The sequence below is a fragment of the Uloborus diversus genome, unplaced genomic scaffold, assembly GCF_026930045.1.
Source record: "Uloborus diversus isolate 005 unplaced genomic scaffold, Udiv.v.3.1 scaffold_535, whole genome shotgun sequence".
Lineage (NCBI taxonomy): Eukaryota > Metazoa > Arthropoda > Arachnida > Araneae > Uloboridae > Uloborus > Uloborus diversus.
The window spans coordinates 17,300-31,274 of record NW_026558720.1 but is presented as its reverse complement, the minus strand read 5'-3'; the positions used below and the strand labels follow the sequence as shown (position 1 = coordinate 31,274).

Here is a 13,975-nt window from a genome sequence, read left to right as displayed (position 1 = left end):
GCTCTGTTTTTCATGAAAATGATGTGTCCTAAATAAGCTTAGTTATAGACCATCTTTGTTGCAGTTAAGCAAAGAAAAGGGTTTCGGGTGACCTTTCCCCGGAAAATTTTTGAATTTAAAGTTCTAAAAATGCAGTTATAAGCCATCTTTGTAAACGTAAGGAAAAAAGTTTCCCTTTAGATCCACTCTCCCGGAATTTTTTCAGAACAGAAGTTCCAAAAACGAAATTTTAGACGAGTTTTAACGATGTAGGGGGAGAGAGGATTTCGGGTACTCTCAAGGAAGTTTTTCGAAATTCAAGTCAAAGAATGTAATAGTATGTTAGGTACAAATGTGATGTACCCCCCCCACCCCCACATTTGGCGACATCCGATTTTTTGCACAAAATTGAAATATTTTTCTCGCCAATGAGGCAATAATTTTTTAAGCATGGCATCCTTGGCGAAACTAACCTGTGTTTGGCAACCCAAAGGCAATCTTAGATCTGTTTAGACTTGTTTACTTGGATTGTTTACTCGGTTTCACGCAGGAGAGATACGTGTTGTTTCGTGCAGTATAACCTTACAGGAAAGCTTATTTTGTTGTTAGTTTAAATTCAGCAGTTGTGTTTTGAAGTAAAAACATTAGAAAATGCCAGTTTCTTCAAACTTGAATGTTAATTAAAAGTTAACTCCAACATGGTGTGTATTTGTAACGTGCCATTGTCATATGATGTATTGTTTTAGATTGAGTGCGAGGATTTATACCATAAAAAGGTTAGTTCTTTATTTTAGAATTCAAAAAAAAAAAAACTCTCACTTCCGAAATTCTTTGTTTTTACAAATTCTTAAGGGGTTCTTGTAGTTTTTAACTTTATTTTTACTGTATGTAAATTAATTTTTCAAAAATAGTACAGTTATTTTGTTCTAAAAGTTAATTCTTATCGATGCCACGAATTATTTAGACATTCTATTAACGTGCCTCCTTTAGGTACTGAATTTCTGAAAATAAGTTGACTCCAGCATTTTATAAAAATATAAAAGTGTTATTTTATGTAAAATATAACAGGTATTTTGAAAGCATGTATGGATAGCAAATAAATGTATGGTATTTTTGTATTGTTTATGTTTAGGATGTTCGGTTGAGACATTTCTACTTTTCATACATCGAAATTTGAGTAACTAAGCGCTTTTTTGTCTGAAATAGTTATTGATTTTGGGGATGTTTTCCGCTTTAAACATCGCAATTTGAATTACTTTGCTCTTTTTTAGCAGAGTATGAGAAAAGTTTTTGTTTGAGGAAATGCATGTAGGAAAATAGCTTTTATTCATTGGTGAGCTGTTATAGTAATTTGTCAATTTAAGCATTTTAAATACTTTCTAGTAATTGTTCTTTGTGTAAAAAAACTTTCTAGTTTCTGGTAGTTTTGAAGCTTATATCCGTGATGATTTTTGTTGTGGTTTTATGTTGTTTTTATATATATTGTGTTCTGAAGTGCTTTGATCATGGTTTTTTATTTGATTTTTTCCTGTTGACGGTAAAAAAGCATCGCTAAGAACGATGTATGACATATGTCGTCATACATCGTTTTCTTGGCAACGCTTTCTTGGCGCTAACAAGAAAAAGTCACCAAGGGTGGGGTACATCACATCAGTTCCGTATGTTATCATTGATGACAAGAAAAAATGTTCAGGGACCCTCAACCGGATTTTTTATTTTAAATTCAAGCCCTAAAATTGAGATTTTATATGCTCTTTAACTATGTGAAGGGAAACAGCAGACACTCCCCTAGAATTTTCTTGAAATAAAAATCCTAAAAACCCATTTCCTGACTGTGTTTGATTAAGGGGCATTCCACGGTATTTTTGACATTTATGTAGAGTCCGTAACGTGACCTTTTTTGCCATAACTTTTTAATTTACTGTTTGATTAGCATATTATTTTATTTTGATCTTTTACTACCAACACACCAGCTCAAATTAAAATAATTTGCAAATCAAACGGTAAATTAAAAAGTTATGGCAAAAAAGGTCACGTTACGGACTCTACATAAATGTCAAAAATACCATGGAATGCCCCTTAAGTTAGGGAACGGGAAGAGATTCAGGACTCCTCCAAAGAGAATTTCCAAAATTACGTCTTAAAAACAGAACTACAGGGCACCTTTCAGGATAAGGGTTGGGGTTTAGAGAATCTCTCACAGAAATTATTCAAGAAGTTCCAAAAACGAAATTTTAGACAATTTTAGATGATGTTAGAGGGAGTGACTTCGGGACTCTTTCGCGGATATTTGGAGAGATTGAAGTCCCTAAACTAAACTGTAAGATAATTTTAGAGGATGTTGGGAGATCAGGTACTCTGGCATTTTACTGTAACCCCATAGTCCTCCTAAATTCGCCATAGCGCTCAAGAAATGATGCTACAATAAAGTGATGCTATTTTCCCCAGATTTATTTTTATTTTTAAACTATGCAATGATATATTTTTTAATTTAGGGATAATGTCGCGAACCCCCTAAGAAATGCTTTGCAGGTTGGGAACCCCTGGACTAGAGCATAGTGGTCAGAATTATTACAAACAATAAATAAAGAAGAGCAAAAACCTTTTTATTTTAGTCATTTTTGATTTCTCTCCCTCTCATCACTGTTACATGTATTCATCATGCAGAATTGTGCTACTTAATTAATTTATAATAAATGAAAAAGAAAGCGAATTGCCTGATCCAGCTTTGAAACAGACACCAACTCCATCGTGCAGGGTTGGCAAAAACCCGGGTTTTTTTAATAAAGCCCATGGACCCAGGGTTTTTTAAATAAAACCCAAAAAAAAACCCAACTAAAGTTGGGTTTTTTAAAAGAAATGTGGATTTTAAAATCTTTAGGGAAAATGTGGGGTACTTGTAGCATATTGTAGCGTAAGTAAATGGACAAAGCGCAAAAATTGTCTTGGGTAAAAAAGCTGTAAAACTAGTTAAAATTCAGCGTTTTCTAAAGAAAAGTATAAAAGATGACAAACTCAAGAATGGTGAAATTTCCGATTTTTTAGTTTCTATGATTACCAACAGTTAAGGCAAAGTTACTTCTCGAGTCTATCGTTCGTTTTTAATTACCTTTTTTTTTAACATTTTACTTTATTGTATTTCATTTTGTTATGCAAAACTAGTGTAGAACCTCAAGTAGTTAAAATCTCTTTTTACTGAATTACAGCTTAATCAAGACATTGAATTTTATGTTGCCTGTTTTTCTATTTCTGTGTACAGAGTAAGAAATATTAAACTTTTTCGTAAGATAATGAAAATACTGTACATTCTATTCTGTTTTCTGTCTGACCATTTGAAAAACCTGTTAATTTCTAAAAAATATACCTTGTGTGTGTGTTAATTCAAAATTTGTCACGTGTTGGTTTGCAGAAAATAATTCACATGAAAACCTTTAAGCTAAAGTAGTTTCCTCTGTACAATCTACAAATATTGAGAAAATCAGACAGGCCAGGACTTACTCAAGATAATTTGAGTTATTTATTGACCAGTTAAAGAAAAAAGTTAAATACATTTATTAAAATCTTTGAAGAATTTTTTTAATGCCGTTAAGAGTTAAGAAATACTATTAAAGTTCAAAATTCATTTTTTTTATGTCCATTGTCTGTGGTAAAGAACAAATAAAAAAGAAATTTAAATTGTGAAAGTATTTAAATTAATTAATTTTTTTAAAACTTCTCAGAAAATTTAAAAACCCCAAAAGTGGGCTAAATAATGGGTTTTTTTAAATGGGTTTTTTCAAAAAAACCCATTGGGTCCAATCCGGCCAACCCTGCCATCGTGTCTCGGATGCTCTCTTTATTGAAAAAGAGACACGGTCTTTAAATTTTGGAAAGAGTACGTGAAAAAGTATTATTTATGCCTATTTCTTGTTGAATAAGTTTAAATACTTTTTCTTTCCGAAAATCAAAAATTTCATGTTCTAAAGGGAAAAACTTCTGGAACCCTCGTCCCCCCCCCCCCAAAAAAAATTTTTTTTTTTGATGGCACAACTTGCGCCATAACCCCATTACCCTCCCCTGATTAAAAAAATGTAATGCACAGGCAAGCTTTAACATTAAAGATTAGTTACATTAAAGTAATCTCTAAAGTGAATTGCTTCCAGTGGTAGGTTTTTAAGAGGGTGGATACATGGAAATTTTTATGTCCACTACAACAGATTTACTGTAGAATTATTGCTCCCTGCAGGCATTTTAGGAGTGTGTGCCCCTTTCAGGTTTCCCACTCATTGGTTTTTCCATTTCTTTTATATAATTCACTTGCTCAATAAAAAAAAGGACCATAAGACTTTGTCCCTATTGCAGCATGTTGATGTTCTGACCGACCATAAATCATAATCAGTAAAAATGTTACAAATGTCATGTCACCTAGATATTTATTATTATTAAAAAAATAATAATAACATGCATTCAATTTTTCTGGCCAAAAATATTTACAAATGCAGACTAGTTATACATGATTATCTACGAGAAATTATTTGAATAAACAAGCATCTTTAATATTCCTTTTTGGAAGGTGTTATTCTTGTAATTCAGGATATTTGTTACCAGATTAAGCAAAACTGAGAGTATTTCTAAAAGGTTCAAACAAATACAATTAAGCAACAATGGCCTTAATTCACTTACAAGTTGATTCATGTTAAATACCTAGATGATTTTAACTAGAAGGGAAGATTATTAAAACTAAATTTAAATCTCTTTTTGGACAGTATATACATGAATAAATACTTACATTGTAAAGCCCAAGCGCTGGAACGATTCAAACTCAACACAGTAAATAAAATATCTTCTGAACACTTACTAAAAATACTACTGGGAGGAAAGGTGTTTAATAATGAATCTCTGTTTTCATAGTATTCGAGGTCATTAAAATTGCTGGCAGTAAAGGAATGATCTGTTGATAATAAAGAAGAGTGTATATTGCCTTTTAGCTTATGTAGATTATACTGTAGAGGGAATTTAGCAGCATTTTCAAAGTCATTTTGTATGAGATCTGCTGAGCTATTAATAATAATAGAAATACACAAGCTCAGAAAAAACAGATGCATGATCAAAATATTTGCGAATGAAACTAGTTCGAATCATTGAAAAAAAAAATAATCCGCGAAAAATGAACAACATAAAAGAAATAAAAACAAAAAAGTCGATTACTACAAAAAAAGGAAAGATAAAACAGAAATGTTCATTAAAATCATTCAAAAAAATCTACGCAATATCTGAACTTATTTGATTTTGTTTTATTTGATTTTGCTCTTTTTCAGCAATTGTTAAAACATATTTTTGCAGATAACATTGTTTAATTCCAACTACTTTGCAAAAACATTCGGCAATAATCAAAATCAATCATATGGCAGATAATTTCTCGGCGTTTCCCTCCTCTCCTCTATATTTGGCAGACCGACCGACATGCTTGGCGCTGGAAGGGGAGGAGGGAGGAGTAAGGAAATCCCAAAAGTACGGCAGAGCCCTCTGTAGGCGTAGTGTAAGCGAATGAAAAACATCTCTGACGTCACTTTCGTTTCGTTAGCCGTTAGCGCGAATTCGCTAATTCAAAACAAAGTTGTTCAAGTAGTTCTATGTTAAACATTTTTAATTTGTCAAATTTTCTATTATATTTATAATTTTTAGGAAAAATTAATTATAATACTAAGTAAGTTTAAGTGTCATACAAAACCTAAAGTTTCAATGTATTTAAAGTAAAAATGTTTGAAGAGAAGAAAAATTGTTTGTTTACGTTTGGGTCGTTCCATGTCAAATCAACGAAAAAAATGGCATTTTCAACCTGACCTTCTCAAATTTTTTTGATATTTGGCTCAATTGTTAGATTTACATAAAAAGGAATAAATATACAATAATAAGTCTATCTATTTTAGTTTCTGAGATAATTCGATCCAAAGATAAGCAAAAAATGTAAAATTTTGCGTTTTGCTAATCATATAATGAGTCATTATTTGTTCCCGTATTGTCGCAGAACATTACTTTTGGTGTTTTTAGAAAGTGCTTGAATGGACTTTTTATTTGATATGTGACATGCTTATATTTCTTGATTTTTTAATTTCAAGGTCAAACACTTTGACCTTTGACCTTCTATATTTCAGAAAGTGTATTTTAATTTTTCTTTTAAAAAAAATATGTTATTCCTACATCTATTTTTTACTATATACGAGCATATAAACATGAGATTGCCATGGGATGCTAAGTTATAAAATAAAATGTAACTTACCATTTCAGTACAAAATCGGCATTTAAGTTTTATTTTATATACATACTAGCATTCCCGTACCCGGCATTGCTCGGGTAATGGAATTAGCAGGGGTTAACAGTGCTTGGTGCACCTAGTTTCGAAAATCCCCTATAATAATAACTTATTACTATAACTTTTTCTAATTTGGGAAGGATCCCGGGGACCCTGGACTCCTTATATATATATGCACTTGTCCTTAACCGATCTTTAACTGTTATTAACGATCCTTTTAAAGTATTGATTATCTTTGCAAACACAGGTCATCCACATTTTATAGTTATACCTATGTTTAAGCTAGAACTTCTTTGTATACAACATTTTTAGTTTTTTTTTTTTTCCCCCGGTGCTAAAATGATTAAACTGCTTGATGAACCGGCTTTGGAGCAAGCTACATAACATTGGTCATGTGAAAAAAAAAGTCTTCTCTAAAATCGATCCCTGCTACTTTTAATGTCTGTCCTTGTGATTTATTAATGGTTATTGCAAAGCAAACTTTAACAGGAAACTGCACTCTTCTAAATTCAAAAGGATAGTCCGCCTGTGATGATGTTCTTAAAAACTTCGTTTCTAGTTTTGAAAAAATAAAAGCAAAAGATAGAAACATTATGATTTGACTTGAGAAAAGCCTAGAAGAATCACGTGAGAAACAAAAGCAATATCAAATTTATAGTTTGCTATCGACCAAAAGTTGAGATGAAGTACTGAATAATGATTTGAATGGAGGAAAGCCTTCGAAAATAAGGGATTTGAATTTCAATGACAGGTTTTTAATTTCGCAGAAATTAAGGGGTTTTAATTAATTTCTCCCGAACTAATTGAGATTTCGAAAAATCCTTTCTTAGTGGTTTCTTTTGTAATCATGTGGACATGCCTGCCAAATTTCAAGTCTGAAGCTTCAGCGGTTTCGGCTGTGCGTTGATATATATATATGTATATATATATATATGTTATCTCAGGACATTGATCTTTATATATTAAGATTTACAAAAAAAAAATCAACCATACTGAAGCAAATATTTATTTAAAAATATATTAAAATTAACACGTTATTAAGGGTATTATATACTATACATATGTACTAAACATAAATTAAAATTAATATCGATATTAGAAAAATAGTTTTATTATATGAATTTTAAAGAACAAAGTTTTTTGCTGGCATTTATTTTTGAAATAACATAAAAAAAATTTTTAAATGAAAAATATTTTTTAGTATCATAATATTTATATCTACTAAAAATAAAATAAATTATATGACTTTTTCATTCTAAATTTTTCACCTCCAGTTCCTTTTCATTTTAAATATTCCTTTGCTCTTTTTAAAATCATGCTCTAAACAAGAACAACGCTGTGATCAAATAAATATGTTGTTGGTTTTTGAAGTATACTAGAATTTCCCAGTCAACAACATGGCCCTACAGGGCCATGTGGTTGGTTTCTTCTAAGAAGTCAATAAATATGACATGAGTCCCTCCCCTTAAGGAATCGACTTGTAAACAGAGAGATACAAATACAAAAGTGACGACCAGCAACAGGCTCTGGGCCCAGCTAGACTGGTCCTAGTTAATTTACAATCCCCAGTGAAGATCAATGGCCCTCTTAAAACTGTCTACTCCTTTGCTCATTACCACCTCTTTTGGTAAGCTGTTCCAAGGTTCCACTACCCTGCTAAAATAATAATTTTTCCTAATATCCATGTTAGCCTGAGATTTAAATACAGTAAAACCCCTCTAAAGCGGACACTAAAGGGACAATATTTTTTGTCCGCTATAGAGGGGGTGTCCGCAGGACAGGGGTTTGATAATGTTATTTGCCTTGAAATCGGGGTATTAAAAATTGTCCGCATAAGAAAGGTGTTCGCATTTGAGGGGTGTCCGTTAGGAGGGGTTTTACTGTAGCTTAAAACAATGACCCCTTATCCTGTTTTCAGTGCTAAACTTTAGCCCCGTAACATCTTTCGTTTTAATAAACTTAAACAGCTGAATCATGTCCCCTCGGTCTCTTCTTTGCTGAAGACTGTACATTTTTAGCCTTTTAAGCCTGGAATCATAATCTAAGTGGGAAAGTCCACTTATTAGACTTGTAGCCCGCCTTTGAACCCTTTCCAATACATTAATGTCTTTCTTAAGATAAGGAGACCAAAACTGAACAGCATACTCCAAATGGGGTCTTACCAAACTTCTATATAGGGGCAGAAGAACTTCTTTAGATTTGTTTGAAATAGATCTATTGATAAACCCAAGCATCTTATTGGCTTTGTTGCTAGCAACGCTGCACTGTTGGCTAAACTTTAAATCCTGACTTATTAAGACCCCCAGATCAGTAACTTTGTCTGCCTGACTAATGACTGAACCTTGCAAATAATAACTTGTACACTTATTTCCATGCCCTAAATGTAGCACTTGACATTTCCCAACATTAACAGCCATACCCCATTTATCAGCCCACTCCGTAATATGATCTAGATCCTCTTGCAGCTGATTTGCTTGTTCTTCATTTTCTATAGTCCCCATAACTTTCACATCATCAGCAAAACAATTCATGTTCCCAGAAATATTTTTGTGAATATCGTTCATAAAGACAATGAACAAAACAGGCCCTAATACTGATCCTTGAGGAACCCCGCTTAAGACCTCACTCCAATTAGAATTATTTCCCCTTACAACTACTCTTTGTTTCCTTCCGGTCAGCCAGTTTTTTACCCAAATGAAAGTTTTCCCTCCTATTCCTATATCAGCTAATTTGCTAAGTAGAGCAACATGCGGTACCTTATCGAAAGCTTTTTGAAAATCAATGTAAACAACATCTACAGGCTTCTTATTGTCCAAAGCCATGGTAACATTGTCATAGAAATGTAATAAATTAGTTGCACAAGATTTACCTTTCCTGAAACCGTACTGAAAACTAGTCAATAGATTATGAGTCTCTAGAAAATTTACTATCTTAGTTTTTATCAATGTTTCAAAAATTTTGCAAACCACCGAAGTTAGACTCACAGGTCTATAATTTCCTGCACTCCCTTTAGACCCTTTCTTGAAGAGCGGTGTAATGTTAGCCAGCTTCCAGTCCTCTGGCACTGTCCCCGAATTATAAGAAGCATTGAAAATGTTTGCGATTACATCTGGTAATTCCTCTGCACATTCAACTAAAATTTTCGGATAAATATTATCTGGCCCCGGAGCCTTAGTCTCTTTAATTTTTTCAAATGAAGTAAAACGTCATCCCTGGAAAATACAAAGTCCTCAAGCTGTACTATAGCTTGTGTCTTGTTGGTGTCAACTGTTGAGATACAGTTATCTTTAAAAACACTCGAAAAAAGTTATTAAGAACATTAGCAATATCACTATCGTCCTGAATTAAAAGTCCGTGTTCATCAACCAGTGGCCCAATATGACTATTTCGAACTCTCCCCGAATTAGCATATGGAAAAAACCTCTTGGGATTCCTGTTTATATTATCTGCCAGTCTTTGCTCCAACTCTCTTTTCTGAATCCGTACCAAATATTTAAAATTACGCCTTGCCTTACAATATTGGAGCCTATCTGCACTGTGACCTGTTTCTCTAAACCTATGAAAAGCAGCTTGCTTGTAATTTAGAGCGTCTTTAGTTTCCCTGGAGAACCACATTGGCCAAATTTTAGTGTTGACACCCTTTCTCCTAAAAGGAACTTGATCCCTAACCGTATTCGCTAGATTTTCCTTAAACTCTGCCCACTGAAGATTCAAATCGCTATTGTCCAATCCAGAAGGAAAAAACTGCTTTCAAACTCTGCCGAAGTGCCACAAAGTCAGTATTTCTGAAATTGGGCACAAACCTAAAATTCTCAACTTTGTGCATATCAAATTTAATCCCAAACCTAATACTGTAGTGGTCACTATCTCCAATAGGGCCAAGTGCCAATAATGTTTGAGACCAAAAAAAATTTAGATCAGGATAAAACCAGTTCGAAAGGCAAGAAAATCTAATAACATTAATAGGAAAAATAAATTACGGGCGAGCTGAGTTCGGGAAGGGGGGTGTAGGGGGGTTTAAGGGGGGGGGAAACGGGTTTATCACGCACTTTCCGGAGAAACTAAGAGTCCTATCGAAAAAAAAATCTAAATTGCAAAGTTGTTGGTAATAAAAAGATCTACAACTTTTTCATTTTCACTTTTTTTCTATAACCTCAAAATATATGCGAAAAAATTCAAAAAAACCGACTTTTTGGTTTTTTATTTTTATCTCCCACAAAAAAAAAAAATTTTTTTTCACTAAATTTAATGATAAAGTTACCTTATTATGTCCCAAATACACTGTAATTTTTTGGATTTAAAATATTTATTTTTTCTCCTTATTTTGGTTTCAGTAGTAAAAAAAGCATCAGAATTTTCAATCAAAAATTCTCACGTCAAAATATCTGATTTTTTTAAAAAATCGGAGCAAGTTTTTTTCGTTGGAATCTCTACTTTTTGATGGTATAAAAAAACAATATACAATACTATGGAAACTTTTTGCAAAAAATGCAAGAAAATCAAAAAAACTCGAATTTGAAAAAAAAAAAAAAAAATCATCACTATGTAAAATTTTAAGCTATTTATTAAATTAACAGCAAACACAATAATTAACAGCAAACACAATTGGAAAACTGATTATTTTTTCATAATATTCAAGGTTACACAGTTCGAAATTGCGCGGAAATTACTCATTTATCCCATCCTACAGTGTAGCTTGATATTCGTAACTCCAAAGAACTATAGGGGGCACTGCAGTCACCGTCTAATGATGGATGAGAAGGGTATAAAACAAATGCATGCTGTAGATTGATTTTTAATTATTTTAATATATTTTTATTTTCAGTTTTGTGACAATGTCACATGGAAAAATTTCATTTTTCGAGTAATTAAAGTGTACATTTTAATAAGGAGCTTAAAATTTTTACATAGTTATGACATTTTTTTTTTTTTTTTTTCAAATTCGAGTTTTTTGATTTTCTTCATTTTTTTGCGAAAAATTTCTATAGTATTGTATATTGTGTTTTTTATACCATCAAAAAGTAGAGATTCCAACGAAAAAAACTTGCTCCGATTTTTTAAAAAAAATCAGATATTTTGACGTGAGAATTTTTGATTGAAAATTCTGATGATTTTTTACTACTGAATCAAAATAAGGAGAAAAAATAAATATTTTAAATCCAAAAAATTACAGTGTATTTGGGGACATAATAAGGTAACTTTTCATTAAATTTAGTGAAAAAAAAATTTTTTTTGTGGGAGATAAAAATAAAAAACCAAAAAGTCGGTTTTTTGAATTTTTCGCATATATTTTGAGGTTATAGAAAAAAAGTGCAAATACAAAAGTTGTAGATCTTTTTATTACCAACAACTTTGCAATTTTGTTTTTTTCGATAGGACTCTTAGTTTTTCCGGAAATTGTGATAAACCGTTTTCCCCCCCCTTAAAACCCCCCTACACCCCCTTTCCCGAACTCAGCTCGCCCGTAATTTATTTTTCCTATTAATGTTATTAGATTTTCTTACCTTTCTAACTGGTTTTATCCTGTTCTAAATTTTTTCGACTTTTTACCATTTTTCAAAGCTATTGGCACTGGTCTACAATGTGTTTCCCCTACACATAACCCCTGAACAGAGCCTTCCATGTCGCAGAAAACTAGATCCAAAATCGCGGTCCTGTCGAGTACCCCGAGTTACAATTTGATCTAAGAAACAGTCACCAATTACTTTAAAAAATTCCTCTTCTCTGCTATTACTATGGTAAAAATTATTCCAATCAATTCCTGGAAAATTAAAATCTCCCATTATGATGACTGACCCCTTGCTAGAAATGTCACTAATAATACTAAACATCTGTTCGTCTTGACCCTGGCTTAAGTTGGGTGGCCTATAAATGTGCCCTAGACGTAGTTTTTTGCCCTTATTACTAATCAACTCCATCCAAATATATGAATCTCATTAGGTTTATCATTAATTACCAATTCATTGCAAATTAAAGTGTCTCTGACATAAAATAAAACCCCACCACCTCTTTTACCTACTCTATCTTGTCTAAACAAATTATACCCAGCAATAGATAATAAATCATCATCACTCTCGGTAGCCCATGTCTCGGTAACTCCAATAATATCCAACCTCTCGTCTATAATTATGCTTTTCAATTCTTCCATCTTGTTCCTAATACTAGACGAGCATTTGTATAAAAAAACCTGAAGTAAGCTCATCTTACTTTTATTTAATGCTGCACGATTGTTTGAATCCCAGCTGTTAAAATCTTTTCTCTTATTAGCCACCCTATTTCCGTTTCTACTAAAACCCCAATAGTTAGTACCATTTCGAATTCTGCTCCTTAAACCATCCCCCCCATTCCAACTTAGTTTTTTACTTTCTTCTATATCTAATATATAGAAGAAAGTATTGGAATCGTGCAAATTTTCGAATTTTGACGGATTCGAACGTTTTAAGGTGTGCTGAGTCCATTTCGGACTATTTTTGGAAAATGTCTGTCTGTCTGTGTGTGTGTGTGTGTGTGTATGTGTGTCACGTCTGTGTGTGACCAGTTTTTTGTGGCCGCTCTACAGCAAAAACTACCGCATGAAATTGAACGAAATTTGGGTACACATATGTGCCCCTATGTGAACTTGTGCCCATTGGTTTTTTGGCGCGAATTCCTCCAAGGGGGGTGGAGCAATGGGACGTTTTTTGAGTTACGCGTGCTTGCTGTTCCTCAGGAAGTAACTGGCGGAATCAAACAAAATTTGGTCCATATGTTGCCCCTAACAGGAGCAGGTGCTGATTCAATTTTGGTGTCAATAGCTCAAACGGGGGTTGAATTATAGAACGTTTTTTGTCGTCAATTGTGACTGCTGTATCTCAAGAAATAACTAACGGAATCAAACAAAATTTTTTTGACAAGTAGCCCTTAGTGGGTATAAGAGCTGATTTTATTTTGGTGTCAACAGCTAAAAAGGGGGTGGTAACGCAATCGCTCGTTTCTTTTTTTCCATTGTGAGTGCCCTATCTCAAGAAGTAATGCTACTTTCTGGTTGAAATTTGGAATATATGTGAATCCATACGTAAACAGGCTTTGGTTCAATTTTGACTCCAATCGCTCCAAGAGGTGTTGATTTATTTTTTTTTGCGAATAAAAATAGTTTTATTAATGCAACAATAAGAAAGATAAATCGTAATAGATTGTCGTCTGCGTATTTCTCGTGATTTTAATTGTATGGATATGATCGGAAATATTATCTCAATTATTTAAAATTTTTAACTGTTGCCATCTTATGTTTGTTAATAAATAAAATATTTGTAATTAATTCAAGTAAGGCTTTTAAAGTAACTTTCCATTTTCGCTCTTTGTTTTGTTTTTACAATAATTCAGACATTGGGATGGTCGTCAAGTTTTTGCATGTGTAATTTTGTTTTTGTTAGGAATATTGCGTTCCTCGTCAAGCATGGAGAGGGATCAGAAAAAGGAAAAATATAGAAGAAAGTTTCGTGATGGCCACAACATACTAGTTGATTCTGAAGCCTCTAAAACCAAACCACTAACCATTTTGACCCCTGTAGAGCTCAGAGAGAGAGAAGAGGAATTCAGTCTATGGTCAGCTCTTGAAGCAGAAGTTTCAGTGATCCACTGTTCAATAGGATTTAATTTTCTTTACTTTTTTTCGACTTTAAAATTTTAAAAGTTTTTGCAATCTATCACAGCTTTTAGTCAGAA

General features: G+C 32.8%; 1 protein-coding gene across 1 annotated transcript in view; it reads right to left on the bottom strand.

The window, feature by feature from the left end:
- The window catches only part of LOC129233567 (nose resistant to fluoxetine protein 6-like), a 97,373-nt gene extending 91,970 nt beyond the window's left edge, over positions 1-5,403 (bottom strand). The window contains exon 1 of the mRNA XM_054867577.1: positions 4,748-5,403. Coding sequence (XP_054723552.1) covers positions 4,748-5,063 — 316 coding nt within the window. The 5' untranslated portion in view covers positions 5,064-5,403. The remainder of the gene's footprint in view (positions 1-4,747) is intronic.
- Between the last annotated feature and the right edge of the window lie 8,572 nt (positions 5,404-13,975).